The sequence below is a fragment of the Vulpes lagopus genome, chromosome 11, assembly GCF_018345385.1.
Source record: "Vulpes lagopus strain Blue_001 chromosome 11, ASM1834538v1, whole genome shotgun sequence".
In the NCBI taxonomy this organism is placed as follows: domain Eukaryota; kingdom Metazoa; phylum Chordata; class Mammalia; order Carnivora; family Canidae; genus Vulpes; species Vulpes lagopus.
In genome coordinates, this window is record NC_054834.1 from 93,656,320 (window position 1) to 93,682,311 (window position 25,992).

At 39.3% G+C, this 25,992-nt stretch overlaps 2 protein-coding genes across 5 annotated transcripts in view; one reads left to right on the top strand and one right to left on the bottom strand.

Moving 5' to 3' along the window:
* FASTKD1 (FAST kinase domains 1) overlaps positions 1-12,454 on the bottom strand; it is a 51,184-nt gene extending 38,730 nt beyond the window's left edge. For 2 of the 4 annotated variants that reach the window (XM_041773714.1, XM_041773711.1), the window contains exons 1-2: positions 3,287-3,470; positions 446-961 (exon numbers count right to left, since the gene is read on the bottom strand). In XM_041773714.1, the coding sequence (XP_041629648.1) occupies positions 446-780 (335 nt within the window). In that variant the 5' untranslated portion in view covers positions 781-961; positions 3,287-3,470. Of the gene's footprint in view, positions 1-445; positions 962-3,286; positions 3,471-3,534; positions 3,621-12,329 lie in introns of those variants that run through there. The other 2 variants (XM_041773713.1, XM_041773712.1) reach the window with 2 other exon arrangements.
* The window catches only part of PPIG (peptidylprolyl isomerase G), a 57,818-nt gene continuing 43,962 nt past the window's right edge, over positions 12,137-25,992 (top strand). Inside the window, exon 1 of the mRNA XM_041773715.1 lies at positions 12,137-12,707. The gene's annotated coding sequence lies outside the window, so the exon portion shown is untranslated. The remainder of the gene's footprint in view (positions 12,708-25,992) is intronic.

Consider the following 25,992-nt stretch of genomic DNA (forward strand, 5'->3'; position numbering starts at 1 on the left):
TATGAGTTGGATAATCATGTGAGAAAACTGCTATTTTTCCATGAATGAGACTAAGAAATAGATTACAACTTCTGTGTGTTACTTTTCTCTTATATGTCTGCTAAATACTTTATTTAAACAATCCAGTTATTCTGAAGGCTGGATTCCCTTGCAAACCATGAAAAATATCTTTTCTTTTTTTTTTTATCTTTTCTTTTTTAATGTTTTCCCAGCTCTACTGAATTATGATTAACCAAAATTGTATATATTCAGGTTGCACAACAGGACATTTGATATACATATACATTGTTACCATAAAGACTATCCTCTAACCATCTTAAAAGTATTAAATGATCAGGAATACTGTTTACAGAAAGAGTTTTCCGTTTTAAAGAGATTTTTAGAAAATTAAAATATAAAAATAAACTACAAAAATGTCTATAAAATCTAAAAGTATATTACTTACTGCTGTATGAAGTACAACACATTCACCAGGGTATCATCATCCATGAATTCTATTTGACTTGTAGCTAAATTATGAAGAGTAAGAAAGTGGGGATAGTCTCTGATACAGTCAACATTTTTTAAAAAGCTGGTCCTTTGCTGTTGAAACTGCCAAAGTATATTAAATGCACATTCCACTTGCTTTTCTGAAAATGTGGCTTTGTTTTTCTTAATAAGATCAAATGCTTGCTCTTCATCTGTACACTTAATCATCTGGCTAATTAGTGGTTTACAACTGCAGGTTCGAAATTGAAACACTCTCCAGGAGCATGTATAAATGGCTCTTAGGCGAAGCATATTTACAAGTAATGAGTCTAAAAGAAAGGTAATTTTTCATTTACATCACAAATTTTCTTAGATAAAGAAAACCATTTGCAACTAGTAGTCAGATGCAATATGCTGAAAAACAGGTAACTCTTTCCTTCACGTATTTTGCTTCCATTATGGTAAGTCCAAATCCCATTCCAACATGCAGCTTCTGTAAAAAGATTGGTTTAACATGGTTATGCTAATATTATTAATACCAAATCAGATTCAAAATTCAAATTAGGGCAGCCTGGGTGGCTCAGTAGTTTGGCACCTGCCTTCAGCCCAGGGCGTGATCCCAGGGTCCCAGGATCGAGTCCCACATCAGGCTCCTTGCGTGGAGTCTGCTTCTCCCTCTGCCTGTGCCTTTGCCTCTGTCTCTGTCTCTCGTGAAATAGATAAATAAAATCTTTAAAAAAATTTTGTTTCAAATTAAAGTAACAAGTTTTTTTCTGCATTAACTTCAGACCTTGTTCTTAGTCTGAAGCAAACAGCAGAACTTGGGCCAAAACTAAGTGTCCAGGAAAAGGGACTTCTTTCTGCACTCCATTAAAAAATGTTTGTTAGGGACACCTGGGTGGCTCAGTGGTTGAACGTCTGCCTTTGGCTCAGAGCGTGATCCTGGAGTTCCGGGATTGAGTCCCACATTGGGCTCCCTACATGGAGCCTGCTTCTCTCTCTGCCTATGTCTCTGCCTTTCTGTGTGTGTGTCTTTCATGAATAAATAAATAAAATCTTTAAAAAAATAAAAAATGTAAAAATAAATAAATAAATAATAAAATAAAAAATGTTTGTTAAATTTTACATATATACAAATACATATATTCAAATTCGACCATAAAAGCAGAAGGGAAAAAAAAATTCCTAAACTCAGAACCATCATTTTAAACAAAAGAGTCAAACTGTTTGCAATAAATAAATATATCATCTTAACATTTTTACAAGAAACAGTCATAATTCAGAGCCATAGTTTTTTTTTTCCTCAGGATGGTGGGATCCAGTCCAGCATGGGGCTCACCCAGTCTGCTGGAGATTCTTTTCCCTCTCCCTCTCTCTCCCACTCTGCTCCTCCTTCCATTTGTGTGCATACTCTCTCTCAAATAAATAAAATATTTTTTTAAAAAAATTGTTTTCAGAAAGGTAGTTTCTGGTATATCTACTTTCGGGATAATTTCTTCTTTCTTCTGGTACTCTAAAAGAACTCAAATTATTTGGTCACTACTGACCTTTGGTCAGTTTAAACCAATAAGCAGGACGATTAAAGCACCAATCAGGAAATATAAAGAAATCAAGAAATGTATCAAGACATTGTGAAGCAATTTAAGAACCAAAGATAATTATGAAAAAGGAGAATTTATTTTAAAACTATATTATAGGGCAGCCCGGGTGGCCCAGCGGTTTAGCGCTGCCTTCAGCCCAGGGCGTGACCCTGGAGACTCGTGGGTCGAGTCCCACGTCGGGCTCCCTGCATGGAGCCTGCTTCTCCCTCTGCCTATGTCTCTGCCTCTCTCTCTCTCTGTGTCTCTCATGAATAAATAAATAATCTTTTTAAAAAAACCACTATATTATAAATGTTTATATTTCTAATTGAGAAACAACAGAAAAGCTGCGACTAAAATCACAATACCTAACATTTCTGGGACACTTCACAAAGGACTTTTAAAATAGATCATCTCATTAAATTCTCTCAACTAACCTATCAGGCAGATACTGCTATTTGCATTTTACAGATAAGAAATGCTATTTTCAAAAAGGACTGAAAAAGGGCAGCCCGGGTGGCTCAGCAGTTTAGCGCCGCCTTCAGCCCAGGGCGTGATCCTGGAGTCCCGGGATCGAGTCCCACGTCGGGCTCCCTGCATGGAGCCTGCTTCTCCCTCTGCCTGTGTCTCTGCCTCTCTCTCTCTGTGTCTCTCACGAATAAATAAATAAAATCTTTATTTAAAAAGTCTAAAAAACACTACTTTAGTACTTGTGAACTGAGACAAGCACTCAGTTATTTCTATTCTTTCAACTTGAACACCTCCTTACATCAGCAAAACCAACACTAAAAGATTGCCTCAGACTCTATGGTTATGCTGAGCTGTTTACAAGGAAAGAAAAGAAAAACGAGGCAGTATTGGTACTTTGTGGCAATCAGCACAGTGCAGACGGCGTCCTGACCTCGGCCGACCTGGGTCTCACACACACAAACCCTGTCCGCAGCGAGGGTAACCTCAAGGTTCTCCTGTCTACGACAGAAAACAGGAGCCGCTCACGGGCTGGGAGACCAAGGTGTTAGGTCTCCAGCTACGTCCCAGACAAACGGCTTTGGGAAGTCACTTGACCAAAGGAGGGCCCTTGGGCCGGAGTGCTGGGTGCACAGCGGCACCCGGTGTGAACCACGAGCATCCCCCACGCTGGGCGCGCGGCCGCCCTGCACGAACCAAAGTGGCCGCCCTCGTCCCGCTCACCGCGGGCTCAGCCCGGCCCGCCCCCAGCACCCGGGAAAATCCAATACCCGGGAGGCGGCCTCCGTTCTCCGCCAAACCCTGCACCTCGGGGCCGGAAACGTGCTGGGCGGAAGACGACCTGCCGCCCCTCCTCGGCCCTGGCTTGCAGGTGACACTCTCCCCTCAACGACCTCCAGCTCTTCTGGAGGATGCCGGGGAAGGCTGGTTAAGATGGCTTTCTGGTCCCCAACAAGGGACAGAACCCCCCCCCCCCCCCCCAGCTCATAGCTTGCAGCTTTTCCTCCAGAGACATCACCTCTGCGATGATGATCCAGTCGCCAAAGCAGGTTTAAAAAAAAAAAAAAATGCCTGGACTGCACAGCGTGCTCAGCTTAAGGCACGTACTACACGCCCCAGAGGACGTAGCGGCGAGGCCAACGGAATGGACGTCGCTTACGCATTCGCAGGGCATTCTGGGCATTGTAGTTCCACTTTGAGAGACTTCGAGACGACCCATTTTAAACTGCTGCAGTTATAAGTCCTTTAGGTCATTGTTTCCCAATCATCTGAGGCTTTTCTCCCAGTCCATGGAAAACTGATTTTTTAATAGTATATAATAAAACATGGACACCCAGAAAATGAAATTTGAAAAGGTAAACATGGAAAAAACACCTGTGGATTTTTGTTTCTTGTGCTATTCAGCATATATGAAATGACCATCAACTGGCTATAAAAGTAAAGTCTTACTCTCAGTTTCTGCCCTTGTGTCATGGTGAGGCCAGTCTTTGGAACCATACTTTTTTTTTTTTTTAACAGCTTTATTTATTGAGAAATAATTTACACACAGCATCATTTACCCATTCACATTGTACAATTCAATGCTTTTCCTAGTTTAGAGTTCTGGAGCATCATCACAATTCATTTCATTTATTGTTTTTTAATTTTATTTTTATTTATTTATGATAGTCACACACACACAGAGAGAGAGGCAGAGACACAGGCAGAGGGAGAAGCAGGCTCCATGCACCGGGAGCCCGACGTGGGATTCGATCCCGGGTCTCCAGGATGGCGCCCTGGGCCAAAGGCAGGTGCCAAACCGCTGAGCCACCCAGGGATCCCTCATTTTAGAACTTTTTAAAAGATTTCATTTATTTATTCATTAGAGAATACAGAGACATAGGCAGAGGGAAAAGCAGGCTCCATGCAAGGAGCCTCTTGTGGGACTCAATCCCAGAACCCCAGGATCATGCCCTGAGCCAAAGGTAGACACTCAACCACTGAGCCACCCAGGTGCCCCTAGAATATTTTTATAAGTCCAAAAAGAAATCAGCTAACCAACAGCAGTCACTTCCCCTACTTCACCCCCAACACTATAGTCAATCACTAATGGGAGAGCACAATTTGACTAGCACTGATTTAGATTGTTTGGAACCATGTCAACTGATTACCTTGAAGACTGAGGTTGGCCTTAATGCACAGAATAGTTTCAGAACAAACATCAGAAAAAGCATAGGGATGAAACTAGGCACTGTGTCACTATTCTTCAGTCAAAGACCTATAGTTAAAATTGGGATTACTGACCAATTGTAATGAAGAACACACTCTAAGGAGTGTCAAATTAAGAAAGTGCTAGAAAGAACTTATTATGGTATTCAGTCCTGTGTTAAGTCATTTGGGGAAGGTTTAAGGGGCTTTTCTCTTGAAAATTCCACTATTGAGTATCTTAATAAACTTTATTTATAGGGCAGGAGAAGTAAAGTGAGGCTAAAGCTGTGTTTAATAAAGAGGAAGTAGTCACTCATAATAGCCAGAATAGGTACCTGTTTGATCATTTTTTTGTGATTTGAACAATGTTCTTGTTTTGGTCTCAATTCTGTATGATTATGCAATGGTCTTGTCTTGGCCTTGTCTCATGTTTGTGTTCTGTGCAATTGTTCAACAGAATACCAATGCTGAGCTATGAGTGCCAGACCAGCTCCAGCAACAGTAGGACCTACCTAAGTGATAGTGTCAGGACAGTTTCTTCACTGTTGTGCCTGTTTATCTCCTTCTTACCAGTTTGTGTAATGTAAGGAGACTGACCTAAGAAACACATACCAGAGGCCTGCCTTCCTCTGGAATCTTGCTTATGTAAGAAAAGGAAGTCCTTTTTGTTTAGTCACTGTTTGCATTTTTTTTCTTTACTTGCAGTCTAGGGCAATTTATAAGATATATATTTATGTATAAATCATATCTGAGAACAAAATTAAGGTAATAACTTAAGTCCATAGCCATAAAATTGTGTTACCTAGTGATTTAACTCATGAAGAAGTATCTTTTACAAGACCTAACAAGTGGTTAACAAAGTGTGGCTCTTAATTTCCTCCTAGCAAATGTCAATGCCCTTCAGCCAAAAATCACAAGAAGCCTGCAGTTGAGGTTTATTACTATTACTTGTTATAGCTAGGGAAAATGCACAGTGCAAGGAATCCTTTAGCTGGTCAATAAAAGAATATTAGAAAGAACCTATTAGAGGATGTGGGCTTTGGTTGGGTAATTTTGGGGAGCGTCTAAGGAAGAAAGGGTTTGCTCTATTTTTGGGTGCTAGGAAGCAGGGCAATCCTAGGATTGGGCATCTAATACATCTTAATTATAAGGAAAGCAGATTAACACAGGGATAAAGCTGAAATTGGTAAAGAAGTAGCATTCACTCATTTAATGAGAGGGGAATCTTTGGTATTTTGTGTGGCACGGGGATCTTGTCTGAGTCAATGTTCTGTGAGATTGTTTTTGTTTTTGTTTTTTAAGCTTTTATTTATTTATTCATGAGAGACAGAGACAGAGAGAGAGAGAGAGAGGCAGAGACACAGGCAGAGGGAGAAGCAGGCTCCATGCTGGAAGCCCTACATGGGACTCAATCCTGGGACTCCAGGATCACACCCTGGGCCAAAGGCAGGCACTGAATCGCTGAGCCACCCAGGGATCCCCTGTGAGATTGTTTATATCCAACAGGAGGACAATATGCTTTAAACTTTGTCAGATAAGTCTGAAATAGTATTGAGTCTTAACAATGAACACAGACACATGCACACACACACTCAAAAAAAAAAAAAATGAACATCAAGCCAGTTTTTCCAATATCAGAGACTGTTCTTTTTTCCCCTCACAAATTTACTTGAATGTTTTTTCTCCTGGAGTAATTCTGCCAGTAAACAATGTATTTGTTGTATATAATACCAATTGCATAGGCAAGAAGAGAAAAAACAAAGTAACTTGGACTTCATCAAATTTAAAACTTTCATGCATCAAAGAACACTCTCAACTGAAAAGGCAACCCACAGAATGGGAGAAGATATTTGCAAATGATAAATCTGATAAGAAATTAATATCCAGAATATATGAAGAACTCTACAAATCAGTGACAAAACTTTTCAATGTGCAAAGGGCGTGAACAGACTCTCCACGGTTACCGGCACATGAAAAAATGTTCAAAATAACTAATCACTAGGGAAATGCAAATTAAAGTACAATGAGAGACCACCTCACACCCAATAGGGTGGCTATTTCCAAAAAATCAGAAAATACCGAGTGTTGGCAAGGATATGGAGAAACTAGAACCCTTGTGTATTACTGGTGGGAATGTAAAATGGTGCAGCTGCTGTGGGAAAAACAGTATAGTAGTTCTTCAAAAAAACAGAATTATCATGTAATCTAACAATTCTATTTCTGGATACTCAGAAGAATTAAAAGCAGGAGCTTGAACAAATATTTGTACAGCAATGTTCATAGCAGCATTATTTATAATAGCCAAAATGTGGAAGCAACCCATGTGTCCACTGACAGATAAATGGATAAATAAAATGTCATATATAGGGGATCCCTGGGTGGCGCAGCGGTTTGGCGCCTGCCTTTGGCCCAGGGCGCGATCCTGGAGACCCGGGATCGAATCCCACGTCGGGCTCCCGGTGCATGGAGCCTGCTTCTCCCTCCGCCTGTGTCTCTGCCTCTCTCTCTCTCTCTCTGTGACTATCATAAATAAAAAAAAAAATTAAAATAAAATAAAATAAAATGTCATATATACATATAATACAATTTTTTTCAGGCTTAAAAAGAAAGGAAATTCTGACACATGCTACGACATAGGTGAACCTCGATGACACTATGCTAAATGAAATAAGTCAGACACAGAAGAATAAATGTTGTTTGATTCCATCCACCTAGAGTAGTCAAATTCATAGAAACAGAAATTAGAACAGTGGTTGCTAGGGGGTCGGGGGAAAGGATAATGGGGAGTTGTTCAGTGGGTTATAAAGCTACAGTTTTGCAAGACAAAAATTCTTAAGATTTGTTGCACAATGTAAATATGCTTAATGCTACTGAACAATACACTTAAAATAGTTAAGATTATGTATTTAACTACAATTTTTAAAAAGGTATTCAATTTAAAAAAAGGGCAACCTTACTGGTAACCAGGAAATTACAAAATAAGATGGTACCATTCTTTTCACCCATTAAATTAGCAAAAACTAAAAAGGTTGAAAACAACCTTCATGAAGGATAAGAGTCACTTTTATACAATCTTAAAGTGCTTCAACCGCTCAATACTAATCTGGTACTATATGTCACATTGAAAAGTGTACATATTCTGAAATGCATTAATCTCTCTTCTGGCTATCTTTCTTGCAGATTTATAGGCATCAATATATAAGGATATATGTAAAAGGATGTTTATTACAGTATTGTTTGTATTAACCAAAACTTGAAACAACTGAAATGTCCAAGAGAATGGCTGAATAAATTATACTATGGAATGGTATATAAATATCAAAAAATGTTCATAATATTTTTCATGCGAACAAAACAAATTTAAGAATAATATGTGTGATGGGATCTTATTTTGTTGAAGGAAGGGAGAGAAAGTTTTTAATATTAGTACAGGAATAGAAAAGAATATTATTGGAAACATCGAGGGGAAAAATTGGAAAAGATTAGGGGGAAATTATTTTTAAACTTTGATAGAATCTTCAATTTTTTTTAATATTAATTTTTTAATTTAATTGTTTTATTTATGATAGTCACAGAGAGAGAGAGAGAGAGATGCAGAGACATAGACAGAGGGAGAAGCAGGCTCCATGCACCGGGAGCCCAAAGTGGGATTCGATCCCGGGTCTCCAGGATTGTGCCCTGGGCCAAAGGCAGGCGCCAAACCGCTGCGCCACCCAGGGATCCCAGAATCTTCAAATTTTTATAATAGTTTATATTACTGTAAAATATATGTGACAAGCATATGTCTTTATTTTTTTTATTTTTTATTTTTTAAATTTATTTATGATAGTCACAGAGAGAGAGAGAGAGGCAGAGACACAGGCGGAGGGAGAAGCAGGCTCCATGCACCGGGAGCCTGATGTGGGATTCGATCCCGGGTCTCCAGGATCGCGCCCTGGGCCAAAGGCAGGCGCCAAACCGCTGCGCCACCCAGGGATCCCAGCATATGTCTTTAAAAAGGTTAACATTTTTTATATTATTGGTGATATAGAAAAAATAAGAACAAACAACAGGGATACCTGGGTGGCTTAGTGGTTGAGCATCTGCCTTCAGCTCATGGCGTGATCCTGGAGTCCCGGGATTTAGTCCCACATCCGGCTCCCTACATGGAGCCTGCTTCTCCCTCTGCCTATGTCTCTGCCTCTCTCTCTATGCCTCTCATGAATAAATAAATACAATCTCTAAAAAAAAAAAAAGCTTTAAGAACAAGCAATTTGCTGTTTTTCTGTGGGTAGGTAGAAACAAAATTTTTTATTCTTTTAAAAATGTTGGGGCAGGCTCAATTAGTAGAGACTGTGGTTCATGATCTCAGCTTTGTGAGTACAAGCCCCATGGTGGGCATACAGACATTTAAAAATAAAATCTTTAAAAAAATAAATTGGGGTCTGAGTGGCTCAGTCAGCTGAGCAACAGACTTTTGGTTTTGGCTCAGGACATGATCTTGGGATCCTGAGGTCAAGCCCCAAGGAGGGTCTGCACAGAATTCTCTCTCTTCCTCTCTGTTACCTCCCCCCTTCTATTTCTTCCTAAAATAAAAACATAAATCTTTAAAAAATATAATAATGTTAATAGTAGTTCAGCCCAACAGCTTCCCTTCTTTTGGTATCAGACTCCATGCTTCACACTATAAAAACTGAAATGACCTAAGCTAGGCCAAATCTATTACTTCAGGCTCATAGCCTGTTAGATGGGTAATACTATCTGCTATGATAAATAAAGCCAAAATGTCAGTGGTTTAACCAACATAATTTGATTTCACTTCACATCAAAATGTGGATATCTCTGCTCAGGGGAAGACCTTTATCTAAATGGAGATTCAAGAAACTGCCCTTCTTTTATAATCTCCCAGGATCTTTTTTTTTCTTTTTTTTTTAATTTTTATTTATTTATGATAGAGAAAGAGAGAGAGAGAGAGAGAGAGAGAGGCAGAGACACAGGCAGAGGGAGCAGCAGGCTCCATGTACCGGGAGCCTGATGTGGGATTCGATCCCGGGTCTCCAGGATCGCGCCCCGGGCCAAAGGCAGGCGCCAAACCGCTGCGCCACCCAGGGATCCCTAATCTCCCAGGATCTTAAATCTCTCTGGATCCAGCTAACAAAATAAGAATGGACACAGAGAAGACATAGCGCTTTGTAACATCTTGGCCTAGATGCAATATACATAATTTTCACTTATTTTCTACTGATGAGAAATATTCACATATCCTCACTTGGATGCCAAGGGGACAGCTAAGAAAATGTATGCATGTCAGATACTTCCCAGCAACACCCTTCACTACGTAAGTGGGAGCACAAATTTTGGGGCTTTCACTACAAGGCTAATCAAAGACTTTTCTGGAACTTTATAATTGGAGCTGCCAGGGACTATTTATTAAGATGTCAGGTAACTCTTCAGTCTAGAGAACGAAGCCAAAAAACAAGTAGGTCAAATTAGACAAGAGACAAGTTCTATGATATTTCAACTATTCTTTTCTGTATTAGTTATCCGCTGCTATTGTAATGAATCTTCCCAAGCCTTAGCAACTTAAAACAACATTTATCATCCCGCAGTTTCTGTGGGCCAGAATTTCAGAAGTAGCTTAGCTGAGCAGTTTCGGCTCACAGTTTTTCATGATTGAAGTCAGATATCAACAAGGCCTATAGTCATCTGAAGCCTTGACTAAGGTTAGAGGATTGCTTCCAAATGGCTCACTCACATGGCTGTTGGCAGGAGGACTCAGTTCCTCTCTGACTTTTGCCAAGAAGCCTGTTTCTTGTCACATGGGCCTCTCCATAGTCTGCTTGAGCATCTTCTTGACGTGGCAGTTGATTTCCCCTTGAGTGAGTGATCCAAGAGACACAGCAAGGAAGAAATCAAAATGCCTCTTCAGAATCACACTGTCATTCTGCCTTTTACTATTTTTACTGCCTTTTACTATTAAAAGAAAGTCGCATTAGAGAATTTATAGACATTTTATTTTTTTCTTTTTAAGATTATATTTATTTATTCATGAGAGACACAGAGAGAAAGAGGAAGGCAGAGACACAGGCAGAGGGAGAAGCAGGTTCCATGCAGGGAGCCCGACGTGGAGACTCGATCCTGGGTCTCCAGGATCAGGCCCTGGGCTGAAGGCGGTGCTAAACTGCTGAGCCACCCGGGCTGCCCTTTATAGACATTTTAAAGCCACCACACTATGCAACAGTTTTGTTCCGTGAAGCAATACATTCCCAATTTTACTTGAACTAGCTCAAACTAGCTTTCTTTTATTTGCAAACGAGAGCTCTCACCAATAGTGGAATTAACAAGGCATATACAGTAAGAATATTGTACAACGACTTCAGGAAACTCTTTGGCAGGATCTACTAAAACTGATCCCACCCATGCCCTAAGATCTAGCAATTCCATTCCCAGGTATATTCCCAACATGTATGTGAAATTTATGTGCTCCAATACACCAGATACAAGAATATTCATTGAAGCTTTATTCCATAAGAGCTAAAACTCAAAAACAAAACAAATATCCATCTAAAGTAGAACAGATAGGTTGTGCAATACATTGTTATGGGTAATTTTGTGTCGACTGGGTCAAGGGCTACCTAGATTAAACATTTATTTACGGGTGTGCCTTTTAGGAGGTTTCTGGGTGAAATTAGCATTTGAATTGGTATGCCCCTGCTCTCCTGTAATAAAGGCAATGCCACAAGGGAGGATGGAGACACGGACAGAGATTGTTCTTTCAGTGTTACAGCTATTAAAGTTGGTTGAGAGTCTTACCTGTGCCACATGCCCGACTGTTGTCGATAATTAATCTACCTAACCTCAGTGAGTGAAAATTTTAAATGATCATAACTTACCGATCTTGCTATACAACAACAAAATCAAAGCCCCCTTAGCTAGTTCCTTTAAAACGCACTCCCCCTATGTCCCCGCAAGGATTGTTGCCAGTCCTCCCTCCAAACAGCACAGGCATTTATTTTTAATCTAATCTGGAGAGTTGGCCTCTTAAAACAAATAACAATAGATGTCCAATTTTTCTCTAGGTTTGGAGTCACAGATTTGCTTCGGTAATTTGGGAACAATGTATTCGGGGGGAGGGGGGGAGGCAGTTATCCTCCCTGAGCCTCTATCTCCTTATCTGTAAGACAAGTATCAGTAACCCGAATCACCGGGCTGCGGTGAGAATTTTCAGAGAGCGTCAAAGCCCCGCGTAGTTTTCTCCTTTTTTCTCAACTAGCACTTCGTTTCTGTTTTATTTCATTTTTATTAATTATTTTTTTAAGATGTTATTTATTTATTCATGAGAGACACAGGCAGAGGGAGTCCCGACTCCCGACGCGGGACTCGATCTCGGGTCTCCAGGGTCACGCCCCGGGCCGAAGGCGGCGCTAACCGCTGAGCCACCCGGGCCGCCCCGTTTCCGTTTTTTAAAACTTGTGTCATAGCGTTAACCGGAAGCTGACCTGGAAGCTCCTTAAAGGAAGGGCTTCCTTCCCAATCCTCCGGCAGAGGACGAATAAATGTGTGGTAGACGGAGCGCCCCACAAAGAATCCGGCATTCCGACCGCTCCCCGCGTTCCCAGTCACGTCCCACAAGAAGCATTAAGCTACCTGAGCGCTCGGTACTTGGGAGGCCCCAGCTCCTCGGCCTCCTGGGAGGCCCGGGTGACGCAAGCGGAGGACCCCGGGCCGCGGCGGAGCGCTGGCGCACTTCCGGCGCGACGCTTTCGCTCCACGCCGGGCTGGGTGGCGGGGGAGGGAGGCGGTTAGGGGGCTTTAGCGCCTTTTCTGGCGGCGGTAGATTTGAAGCGCTTTAAAGGACCGGACCCCGGGAAGAGAGGGCTGCCGGAGCAGGTGGGCGGCGCGAAGCCCGAGTCGTTTCGGTGGCCTCCTTTGCAGCCGTCCCGGGGAACGAGAGCGGGAAGAGCCCGAGGAGAGGGGCGGAGCCGCCGCGTTAGGCCCGGCGGAGTCAACCGTCTTCGACTCGAGGTATCCGGGCTGCTCGGTGCCCGCACAAGCCCGCCCCGGGGGGGCCGTGGCGCTGGCCTTGCAGCTGCGGCCGCTGCCGGAGCCTCCCGGGCCGGGGAGACGGTCCTCCCCCCCGGCCCCCGCCCTCTGCACTTGGGCGCACACCTCCCTCCCTGACGCATTTTGCCGCACAAGCTGTAACATGGCGGCAGCGACGGCGGCCTGAACTCTAGGGAGCAAGGGTGATTTTCTTTTTGATGCTTCGAAATCGTAAGACTCATGGCTAACGCGGGGTAGGCGGGAGGATTGGTGGAGAAGGGGTGACCTGATGTCCTGGCGGGTGCGGGGTTGGAGAGCGGCAGGCGAGGAGCCTGGATCACAGGCTCTCCTCCTCCTCCTCCTCCGACCTTCTCCTCTCGCGGACCGCGGCTGTCGTGCCCAGTTACGTGATACAGGCCTTTTAAACCGAAACTGCAATCCGGCCCCTTGCCTTTTCGTCCCAGCGCTGTCTCAAAGTTCACCCCACGTTTCCGAGGAGCCGTGAGCAGCGCAGGCCTTTTAGGCGAAGATAATTACTCTTCCGGAGGAGGGCGAGGGCTCCGGGGCTCCGTGTGCCCTGGGGGAAGCGTGCGAATTTGGCTCCTCTTTAGTCTTTGAAGGAGCTAAGTCGGGGTCTGCGGGAAGGCAGAACTGCCATTCGTTTCGGAGATGTTATGAAAAGCACCATTTTGTGCATTGGTGTAATCTGTTCCCACAACAGTACTTTCCGTTCAGGACCAAGCTTTCGCAGTAGTGGTGACAAATAACGTCCAAGGAACAATTAAATGTCCTGGGCGTTTGGGGCTCCGTTAACTTTTCAGGAGCTAAAACCAGATGGAAGGGGTGTGTGTGTGGGGGGGGTGGATATTCGTAAAATATTCGTAAAGATGATAGCTGAGGAGGTGTGTGAACATTTTCGAAATAGGGCCGTAAAATCCAGAAAAGGTACGGTTATCTAGAACGGCTACTTATCAAGTCTTTTTTTTTTTTTTTTTAAGATACCCGAAAATTTACTCGTTTTAGCATTTCTCCTTTTTGCTTTAACCGTTTTAGACAGAATTATTTCTATAAAAAATTACTTCTGGCTCCATTAGAGTTCATTTTACATCGCTTAAGGTTTTCTTTATTCAGGATTATAGGTGCCCTAAAATCCCAATGGGTCTTGTAATAGAATTCTGTGCTTTTTAGGGAGGAGGGGAGGCAGGATATTGTGTTTGCTTTTTAAGGTTTTTGCCTTAAAAACCTTGCCTTCCCCTGCAGTCACCAGTGTACAAGTATGCAAGCTTCCTAGTTTAGAAATTTGGATTTGTTTCTGGCTCAGCCATCTTTCTGAACCTCAGTTTCTTCATCATAAAATATTTTGATTTCAGGCTATCATAAGGTTTGGGCTTCAAAAATTAATAATCAAATTTGTTAAAATTCTGTGTAAAATTGGCTTTCAGTAAGAAGTCAGTGATTCTTCTGTGAGTGAGATAAAGAACATACATTTTTTTTAAAAAAAGATTTTATTTATTTATTCATGAGAGAGAGAGAGGCAGAGACACAGGCAGAGGGAGAAGCAGGCTCCATGCAGGGAGCCTGATGTGGGGCTGGATCCCAGGACTCCAGGATCACGCCCTGGGCCAAAGGTGGCGCTAAACCACTGAGCCACCCAGGCTGCCCAGAGAACATACATTTTTTATGACCTATTGAAGACCTTTCATTTTTGGTGCTATTATTGTGGTCTTGCAGTATCAGTGACCTCTGATTCAGATTTTCTGTCAGGCAACATCTATTCTGCATGCAAAGGAAAATTCGTAGCCATTCATGATAGTATGAACTAGTCATCAATATGAAACAATAGCAATTAATACTTCCAGTGTTACTCTTTTAAAAAACAGATGTTGATGTTATTTGTTTGTTTATTTATTTATTTTTACTAATAGGGTATTTTAGTAGAACTATAACGTATTACCTAGTTTTGGTATTCTGATATACTAAGATGTTTAACTTGCCACATGTATTAGTAGTCCATAGATAATTAATTTAACTGATTTGAAGAGTTTGTTGCAGATTTCTGCTACATTGTCTTACTACACTTTTTTGGGCTTTAATATTAGCCCCTAGCTTCAGTTTTAATATAACAATCTATGGTTTTGCCATGGTTTAATGCATAGACTGTCTCTATAAGAACTCTGTATTTTTATTTCAGTGGGGCAAATCTTGCATCTTGAAATTTACTACAGGCAATGTTGTGTAAATACTTAGAGAAAACTTCTGTAACTGGGACTTTGTACTTTTAGTACCACACAGGAAATCCTTTGCACTTTTAAAAGGTGTCTTAAGATTATCACCAAACTCTTCTTGAAATGTTACTACCTCATACTTACCTATAACTGTAGGCTTCAATATTTTTAAATATTAAAATGGTTGTTTTTAAAACATGAGTGATTCCTTCAGTCATTGTTTTTCTTTTCTTTTTTTTTTAAGATTTTATTTATTTATTCGTGAGAGACACAGAGAAAGGCAGAGACACAGGCAGAGGGAGAAGCAGGCTCCCTGCGGGGAACCCGATGTGGGACTCGATCCCAGGACCCCGGGATCATGACCTGAGCCAAAGGCAGACGCTCAACCACTGAGCCACCCAGGTGCCCCAAGTCATTGATTTTCTAAAATGAATGAAGCCTCTTTATATATTAAGTTACTTTGAATTATATATAAACTTTAGCTTAAGGTTTATATCATTACACTATGGTCATAATGTAGAAAGTAAAATTGAATAAGCCGTTATCTGGAATATTTGCAAATAAGCTGTTTTCTAGAGCAAAGCTGTTAAAGTACTTAACCAGAAAAATCTTGCCTTTTTAAGTTATGACCTTGTCCCAGTCACTTCAGCTCTCTAGTCCTCTTGTCAAATCTATAAAATTAGAAGTCTGGACCATATTAAGTTTCCTTCAAACTTCAAAAATCTGTAATTTATGTAGGAATTACCACGTTGGCTAACATGTTGCTGTTATATAGGTATATCTCTGGAGAGAGTGTTGTACATTTATCATTGTAAGAACTTAAATAATCGCAGGTATAAGATTTAAAATGTTAACAGGGATTTCCCAGTTAGTATACGCTTTTTGAGTTTGGTACTAACAAAGCAAGCATAGTTTTATGCTTCCAGATTGTATGTTTAGAAAGTATATGATACACTATTTAACAGTGAATTTGGCAACATTACAGCTTTTCTCTTTATGTTTTCTAAAGGATTTAAGAATTTAGGAAGTGCCTAGACACTGTTAATCATGTTTCTATCAGCACAGTGGTTTGTGATTATCAGAGACACTAAGGGAGGTGGCACCATATGGAAAAGCATAGTTGCCTTTTCTGATGCCTCAAAATGTTAACTTGTTTGTACTTAATTAATTAGCAATAGGATATTCATAAATGTATTAGAATGCTAATGAAACAGTCTATTTTCATTTCTCATTTGATCTCTGTGAACTACATTGTGGGTAGGGTCAGTAAAGAAGCTGAGGTGAATGTCAGATTGCCTTCTTTTTTCTTTTTTAAAGATTATATTTATTCATGAGAGACAGAGAGAGGCAGAGACACAGGCAGAGGGCGAAGCAGGCTTCATGCAGGAAGCCCGATGGGAGACTCGATCCCGGGTCTCCAGGATCATGCCCTGGGCGGAAGGCAGGCACTAAACCACTGAGCCATCCAGGGATCCCCTTAGATTGCCTTCTTTGAAAGTAATCTTCAAGTCTGGTCTAGTTCTGATTAGTTTAATATAAAGTGCTTGCACTTAAAGGTGGAAATCTTGTATGAAAATTGTTACCTGTTTGTTTAAACTTAAGCAGATGAGAACTTTCCATCTTTATTTCTTAGTCCTAAAGATGCTCCCTTTAGTAGTGGATTCTGTTTATTAAAAAAGAAAAGAAACATTTTGTTAGTAAAATACAACTCAATTAAGCAGGGCTAGGAAATAGGTTCTGTTTCAATTATGGGAATAGACTGAGGATGGTTACTGACTGGTAGGCTCTGGGACAATTTACAGACTACAGATACAAATTAACAGTACTCCATGTGAGTAGTGGTACATTTAAGGGGAAGGCACTGAATTTTAAGCAGAATCTAGTTTTGCTCATGCCTTGAGTAACTAGTATTACTTCCATTTGATAATGTTTGATAATGTTGTCCTGGGCCAGGCCCTATGCCTGGTGTTGAAGATAAAAGGGTTCTGAGTTTGAGGAGTTTACAGACAAGTTTATGATAATGAAAATAAGATTCATTAAAGGAGAATCATTTAAGATTTAGAGAGTCAGGGTGACGTTCCCGGAGAGTGTATTCTATTTGAGTCTTTAAGGACACAGGGGAATTAGCCAAAGGAATCAGAAAGGGCAGAGACCTGCTAATCTTAATAGTTTAAAAGATTTACTGTCTATTTTTCGAAGACTCAGTACTTTACTGACTTTCTCACACTGTGTAAAACTTCTGAGTAATTCTTTGAATGTCATAAATCACTGCATTATTTATTGCCTTATTGCAAATACCATGTCCTTTTCCATATATTTTAGTAATTAGTTGCCTATGTCCTTGTCCTGCCCCCATTCCCTTCCTTCATGTTACTTTAGGATGAATATCAAAGTTATTTTAGTTCTGAAACTATAAAGTGAAACTTTTTACAAATGAATTTGTTACCTCTGGTATTTTATGAAATATATTTGTTGCAGAAGTTTACATATCCTAGCATTTTGTATTTTAAAATACTGTTTACATTATGAAAACTATGAAACTATGAAAACTGTTAGTAAACATTGAAAACCACTGTAATTCTGTCTGCTTAGAAAAAATATATATAAACATTTTAAAAGTTATAGGTAAGCATCAGGATTTTATGCATTTTTATATGATCTAACCTTTTTTAGTGACTTTGTTAGCTTTATTATTTAAAAGAATTTTCATGGGACACCTGGGTTGAGCTGCTGCCTTCAGTTCAGGTCATGATCCCAGGATGCTGGGATCAGCCTCCATTGGGCTCCCTCCCTGCTCAGTGGGAGAGGGCTTCTCCCTCTTCCTCTGCCTGCAGCTCCCCTTGCTTGTGCTCTGTGTCAAATAAATAAAAATAAAATCTTTAAAAAAATAAATCTTTTAAAAATTAAAATAAATGAAAAGTATATTCATTATGAAATGAGCTTAAGTATTACTCAAATTCCTGAAATAGGCAAGTGAAGTGAGTTCGTGAGGTCAAGTAGATAATAAAAGGTAATAGCTAATAGGTTATAGTTGGAGGCAGACCATGTTGATTGCTGTACAGGAATGGGGCACATTATTTTTGTTTGTTTTTCAAGAAAAATTAATACCTGGATTTTATGGAAATAGCTGCAACTCATTCAGGTTAAACAGATTTGCAACAAAGCATGCTACTATTCTGAAAGCTTTCATTATATACTATTAGGAAATTCATGAGTCATTTTACTGAAAATTGCATACATATTATTTTTCCCTGAATTATCGTATCCTTGATATCCCTCAGTAATATTTTCCGTTTATTTTTCTTGAGAATGTGAAAAACTGATCAGATGTTTATCTCCTGTTTGGTTTTTTCTTTTTAAAAAGATTTTATTTATTTATTCATGAGAGACACAGAGAGAGAGAGGCAGGGACATAGGCAGAGAAAGAAGCAGGCTCCATGCAGGGAGCCAGCCCCATGTGGGACTCAATCCTGGGACTCCAGGATCACGCCCTGAGCCCAAAGCAGACACCCAACCAATGAGCCACCCAGGTGTCCCTATCTCATGTTTGATTTTAGGTATTATTGAGTAATACCAGGAAATAATAATTATAAAGATGTACTGCTATTTCTGATCAGGTAAAATCTGATTTCAGTGATGTTAGACACATAGTGCTGAGCCATCTTTTTTGTCATCATTGATCTTTATTAGCTATGACAAGAACATTTACATACTTGAGGTTTCTTCAGTGCTTTTATTTTATTTAAGATTTTATTTATTTATTCATGAGAGAGACACAGAGAGAGGCAGAGACATAGGCAGAGGCAGAAGCAGGCTTCCTGCAAGGAGCCTGATGTGGGATTCGATCTCAGATCCTGGGATCACGCCCTGAGCTGAAGGCAGACGCTCAACCGCTGAGCCACAGAAGCGTCCCAATCTTTAGTGCTTTTAATAATGATTTGCTGTCTCTCATCTTTCTTGAATTTAAGACATTTAATTCATTACGTCAGGAAAACTAATTTTAATCTATTTCTGTGAATAGTATCCTTATATGGTGTAACCTAAATATATATCATAATCACTGACAGACCTGTACATTATACTCTGAGATTATATATACATATTTATTATGAGTTTTTTCTTTAACATACCAATTATATTCATTAAAGAAAAGTGAAATGAACTACAGTGAGGCAAAAACTCTCTTGGTCTTACAGTGAAACACAATAATGACTTTTCTTTCAATGTTTTTCTTTTTATAAATCTTTAAATTTGAAGTTTATGAGTAGTTGATTATAATACTTTCACATATAATACTTTCACCATTTTATATCATTTTTTAAAACAAATTTTTTTGAGCTTTTATCTATTCTTGAGAGACAGAGAGGCAGAGACATAGAGGGAGAAATAGGCTCCCTCTGGGGACCCTGATACAGAACTCGATCCCAAGACCCCAGGATCACGATGTGAGCCAAAGGCAGACACTCAACCATTAAGCCACCCAGGCACACTATTTTTAAACAAATTATAAGCATTTTCTAGATTACTTACTACTGTTTATAAGCATTGCTTTAACAACTATGATATTTTGTTCAACTAGAGACCAAGATTTTTTTTAAAATTTTTATTTATTTATGATAGTCACACACAGAGAGAGAGAGAGAGAGGCAGAGACATAGAGGGAGAAGCAGGCTCCATGCACCGGGAGCCCGATGTAGGATTCAATCCTGGGTCTCCAGGATCACGCCCTGGGCCAAAGGCAGGCGCTAAACCGCTGCGCCACCCAGGGATCCCTAGAGACCAAGATTTAACCATTTTTTGTAATACTGACTAGGTTGCTTCTGATTATATGTTCCTAAAAAGAGTACTAAGATAGTAACTTTATACATGAAGACTTTCTCAATTTTGGGTAGTTTCTTAGAAGAGATTCCTAGTGGGTGAATTTTACTGGTTTAAGGTGAAAACCAGTTTAAGATAAAAATACTTTTTTCCCACATAGTATTTCCAGAGGAGCTGCACACTATTTTGGGAATTAGTCTTAAAAGATCTTTACTCTTTTGATAAGCAAAACATCTCATTTTATTAGTGTTTCTTCTACGTGTCTGTTGAAGACAATTTTCAAAACCAATACATAAAAATTACCCGTAAATTCGTGGCTTAAATATAATCAATGTTAATATTTTGGTGTAAATCTTTGGGGGTGGCTTTTATTTATTCAATTTGGGGGGGTATAATCGGTACTATATTAGTTTCAGATACAGCATGATGATTTGATATTTGCATGTATTGCAAAATGACCACTACATTTTTTGGGGGATATTTTTTTATTGGAGTTCAATTTGCCAACATATAGCATAACACCCAAAGCTCATCCCATCAAGTGCCCCCCCTCAGTGCCTGTCACCCAGTCACCTCAACCCCCCGCCCACCTCCCCTTCCACTACCCCTTGTTCGTTTCTCAGAGTTAGAAGTCTCTCGTGTTCTGTCTCCCTGATATTTTCACTCATTTTCTCTCCTTTCCCCTTTATTCTCTTTCACTAATTTTTATATTCCCAAATGAATGAGACCATATAATATTTGTCTTTCTCCGATTGACTTACTTCACTCAGCATAATACCCTCCAGTTCTATTCACATTGAAGCAAATGGTGGTATTTGTCCATATTTCTCATGGATGAGTAATATCCCATTGTATACATAGACCACACCTTCTTTATCCATTCATCTGTCAAAGGACACCGAGACCCCTTCCACAGTGTGGCTATTGTGGAGATTGCTGCTATAAACATTGGGGTGCAGGTGTCCTGCCATTTACCTGCATCTGTATCTTTGGGGTAAATCCCCAGTAGTGCAATTGCTGGGTCATAGGGCAGTTCTATTTTTAACTCTTTGAGGAACCTCCACACAGTTTTCCACAATGGCTGTACCAGCTCACATTCCCACCAACAGTGCAAGAGGGTTCCCCTTTCTCCACATCCTCTCCTACATTTGTTGTTTCCTGTTTTGTTAATTTTCACCATTCTCACTGGTGTGAGGTGGTATCTCATTGATGGCCACTACATTTAATCTAGTTAATCATCTATCACCTCACAGTTACCAAAAATTTATTATGATGAAAACTTTAAAGATCTCTCTCAACAACTTTCAAATATGTAGTATAGTGCTGTTAACAATAGTCATCATGCTCTCCATTACATCCCCAGACCTAAAATGAATTAGGGTTTGTTTTTTTTAAGATTGTACATATAAGTGAGATCATAAGGTACTTGTCTTTCTCTAACTTATTTCACTTAGCATCACGTCCCAAAGGTCCATACATGTCGCAAGTGATAGGATGTCCTCCTCTTTTTTTTTTTTTTTTTTAAAGATTTTATTTGTTGAGGGAAGAATGTGTGTGAGCAGAGGGAAGGGCATGGGGAGAGGAAAAGAATCTAAAGAGAGTGGAGCCCAATTTGGGGCACCATCTCATGACCCTGAGACCATGACCTGAGACAAAACCAAGAGTGTGACACCCAAATGACTGAGCCACCAGGCACACCAGAATTTCCTTGTTTTCTTGTGGCCGAATGATACTCCTGTGTGTGTGTGTGCACATATCACATTTTCTTTCTTTATTCATTCATCCATCAGTGGACACTTAGGTTGTTTCCATGTCTTGGCTGTTGTAAATAATGCTGCATAATTTATAATCTGTGTCAATATTTTGGTGTAAATCCTATCTTTTCTTTCAGTTACATTGAGTTGCAATTGACATATTGCACAGTAGAACTTTAAAGTATATATAGCATATGACCTAACATATTGGAAAATGATTAACACAAGAAGTTTTATTAACATCCATCATCTGAGATGGATACAAGGAAGAAAATGTTTCTTTTGATGAGAATTTTAAGGATTTATTCTCTTAGCAGCTTTCTGATATAGCATATAGCAGTTAACTCTAGCCATCATAGCGTTCATTACATCCTCAGTACTTAAAACTAGAAGTTTGTATCTTTTGATAGTTTTCACTGAGTTCCCCTACTCTCTCCCCCCAGCTCTGGGAACTACAGATCTGATTTCTTTTTCCATGAGTTTGGGCAGGGTGTGTGTGTATGCATATATTTTTAGATTTATTTATTCAGGTGACACAGAGAGAGAGAGAGAGGCAGAGACACAGAGGGAGAAGCAGGCTCCATGCAGGAAGCCTGATGTGGAACTCGATCCCAGGACTCCAGGATCACACCTTAGGCCGAAGGCAGGCGCTAAACTACTGAGCCACCCAGGGATCCCCTATATTTACCTTTTTTTCTTAGATCCTACATATAAGTGAGATCATACAATATTTGTCTTTCTCTCTCTGACACTTCACTCAGCTTAATGCCCTTCAGGTCCATCCATGTTGTTGCAGACTGCAAGATTTCCTTGTTTATTTCGTTTGTTTTTATGGCTGAATAGTATTCCATTGTATATGTAAATATACCACATTTTCTTAATCCATTCATCTGTTAATGAACACGTAGGTTGTCTATATGTCTTGACTATTGTAAATAATGCTGCATTCAACATAGTGGTACATATAAGTCTTTGGCATAATGGTTTCATTTCCTTTTCTTTTTTTTTTTAAGATTTTATTTATTCATAGAGACACAGAGAGAGAGGCAGAGACACAGGCAGAGGGAGAAGCAGGCTCCACGCAGGGAGCCTGACATGGGACTTGATCCCAAGTCCTCAGGATCACACCCCGGGCTGCAGGCGGCGCTAAACCGCTGCACCACCGGGGCTGCCCTCATTTCCTTTTCTTAATGTACATTTCTTTTTTTTTTTTTTTTTAAGATTTATTTATTAAAAAAAATAAGATTTATTTATTCATGAGAGACACGGATTGAGAGGAGGGGCAGAGACATAGGCAGAGGGAGAAGCAGGCTCCTCGCAGGGAGCCAGTTGCGGGACTCGATCCCGGACCTGGGGATCATGACCTTAGCCAAAGGCAGGCGCCCAACCGCTGGGCCACCCAGGCGTCCCTTAATGTACATTTCTTATGTGTAAAATTGGGAATTTTTAGTAACTTGCTTTTTTTTTTTCACTTATTTTTGAATATCCTCACCTCCATGAATAGTCTTTGGTTAAGATTTCCATTTTGTTTTTTTGTAGTAACTTCTAATAATAATATGTTCATGTGGTATAAAACTGAAAAGGTATAGAAGGTTGGTTATATAGTGTAAAAAAAAAAAAAAAAAAAAACTTCTTACCTATATTCCCTATCCATACATTTCCTTTCCCACCAGCTGCCTTTGTACTAGACAAGCAAATATGTATACTTACATTTTTTTACTTCTTTGAAAAATATACAAAGAAAGCATGGCCATACACATCTGTACCTTTTTAAGTTTTTTGTTTTTTTTTTTTTAACTTTAAACCAGTACATAAACTGCTTTCTCATTCCTTTTTATAGCCTTGTACATTGTATGGATGTAATAGGATTTATGTAATCTACCCTTCTCTATGGACACTTATTTACAGCCTCTTAACCACAGAAACTGGTGCCTTGAATAGCCTTGTACATACTTTACTTTGAAAATGTGAGGGATATGTATAAAATTTCTAAAATGATTATTGAGTCAAAGGGTATTAATAATGCACTTGTAGTATTGAATGTTATCAAATTGGCAAAGGATTGTATCAGTTTATCCCTTTATTATTGGTAACATGTATAAGGAAGTCAGTATTGTTTATTTTTGTTAGATAGGTGAAAAATGTTATCTCTAATTTTACCGTGTAAAAGTATGATTTCCAACAGCCTAGATAAGTACCATCCATTTTATGGGAGAATAATTTATTTAACCAGCTTCTATTACTGTACAGCTGATTTGTTTATTATTATAAAAAGCACTTCAGTGACTGCATATGAATTTTTTTAAGGCAAAGGGTAGATTTGAGGGATTTTTTTAAGGTTTTTGTTTGTTTGTTTGTTTTTAGTAATCCAACATGAGGCTGGAACTCATGACCTGGAGATCAAGAGTCACATGGTCTTCTGACTGAGCCAGCCAGGTGCCCCACATTTTTTATATTTAAAATCCTTATAATCATATAATGTTAGTATCTTTTTTCATTTAATTTTTTTCCATATTTTTAAAAATTGCATTTTCATAGGCAGTGTAATAGCTCATCATAGGAATATTAATTTACTCAATTGTTACATTGGACATTTAGGTTGTTTCTAATTACTATTAAACCAAAATGTAAGAATATTTCATTTAAAATGATTGCGTTTAGAGAGATTCCAAGATACTCAGTTACTAAAATGATAAGGTTAGAATGAATATGAATATATTCAAAGTTGTTGGTCTGTAATGCCAAGTTGCTTAGCAAAATCGTTCATGTGGTTTTTATTTTTAATTTCATTTTTTGTTGGTTGTTCATGTTTCCTTGGGTGATTTTTGTGCTTTTAATGTTTGGTGCATGGACCCTATGGTATTGGATCTCAAAGGTAGGGGCAAAAGGACATTGAGAGGTTTTTTTGGTGTCTGATGTGTTGATACTTAAATAGGGCCACTTGTGATTAATATTCTGTGGTGAGTTAGGATGGTCCTAGTCAGTGAAGAATTGTCCTACTGCCCCATTCCTAAGCACTGTTCTACAGTAAAAAATTAACATAGGACATTTGTTGAAAATACATTCCCGTTTTTTACTTATTAGTGTGTGTGCATGTGTGAGTGCATGCACAAAGAGAAGGGGCAGAGGAAGAAGGAGAAAGGGCAATTCAAGATTGACTCTCCACTGAGCACAGAGCCCCTTATGGGTCTTGATCTCACAACCCTGAGATCACCACCTGAGCCAAAACTAAGAGTAGGAGACTTAAACAACTGAGCCGCCCTGTTTTGTACTTTCTAATTTCCTTCTGACAAATAGGAATAATAAATTTTTTCATAAGGTCAGATCTGTTTATTTCCATTATTTCTTTATTCGTGAACCTGAAAAATTATTTAATATCCAGAGTTTGGATAAATATTCACATCTACTCTTCCTAGTTTCCACTAGGGGAGTAGTATACAGTTTTATGGAAAAGAAAAATAATTTCTTAAGGTCTTCTAGATTTAAATGTTAAACAACAGTAATAATCATGAAAGTGAGACACTTAAAAAATACAGTAATACTTGATTGGTCTTTTGAAGAGTTACTTTTACAAGACTGTAGAAAAGTCTATAAAACTTGAGAAATGAGAAATTTAAAAAATCCCATATGACTCTTTCATATAGAGATAGGCTCTTGGTATTATCATGTATTTCCTACATTTTATGTTATTATGTAGATATATCCTTAAATTGTATTAATTTTAAATTGGGAAACATACATGAATATATTCTCATTGCAAAAATTTGAACCTTATATTTAAAGACTCCCATTGACTTCCATCCCTATTCCTGGTCCCCTCTGCAGAGTATTGTTAGTTTTGCCATGTAACTCTTTATCTGTAGAAATAGAGTATTATTATTTTAGAGTATAAACAAAATACTGGGGCAGCCTGGGTGCCTCAGCAGTTTAACGCCACCTTCAGTTCAGAGCGTGATCCTGGAGACCTGGGATTGAGTCCCACGCCAGGCTCCCTGCATGTGTCTCTGCCTCTCTCTCTCTCTCTCTGTCCCTCTCTCTGTGTTTCTCATGAATAAATAAAATCTTTAAAAAAAATACTTAAGTGCAAATTGCTTTTTTTCCCTTTTCAACTAAGTAGTAGGATTTTTGGATAGAGTAAACTTTGTAAACTGCTGTTTAATATTAAATAGCATGTATATATTAGGATTTATTCAGGTCTTCTCTCATTTGGGATATTTTGGATGTTTCCATTTTGTTGTTGTTAAGTGTTGCAAAACTGCATTTTCACACATGCCTACTAATCTTTCATATATATTCATGTATTTATTAAATGCTGATTTTTTGCCATAGCCAAGCACTGTTTGAGGCACAAGGAATTAAGAGGAGAGCAAAACTGGAAAGGTTTATCACACCATGGAGCTTATGTTCTAGTAAGAAGAATAGATATAAAAACTTAAATTTATAATAAAATATCAAATGCTGGGAAGAAAA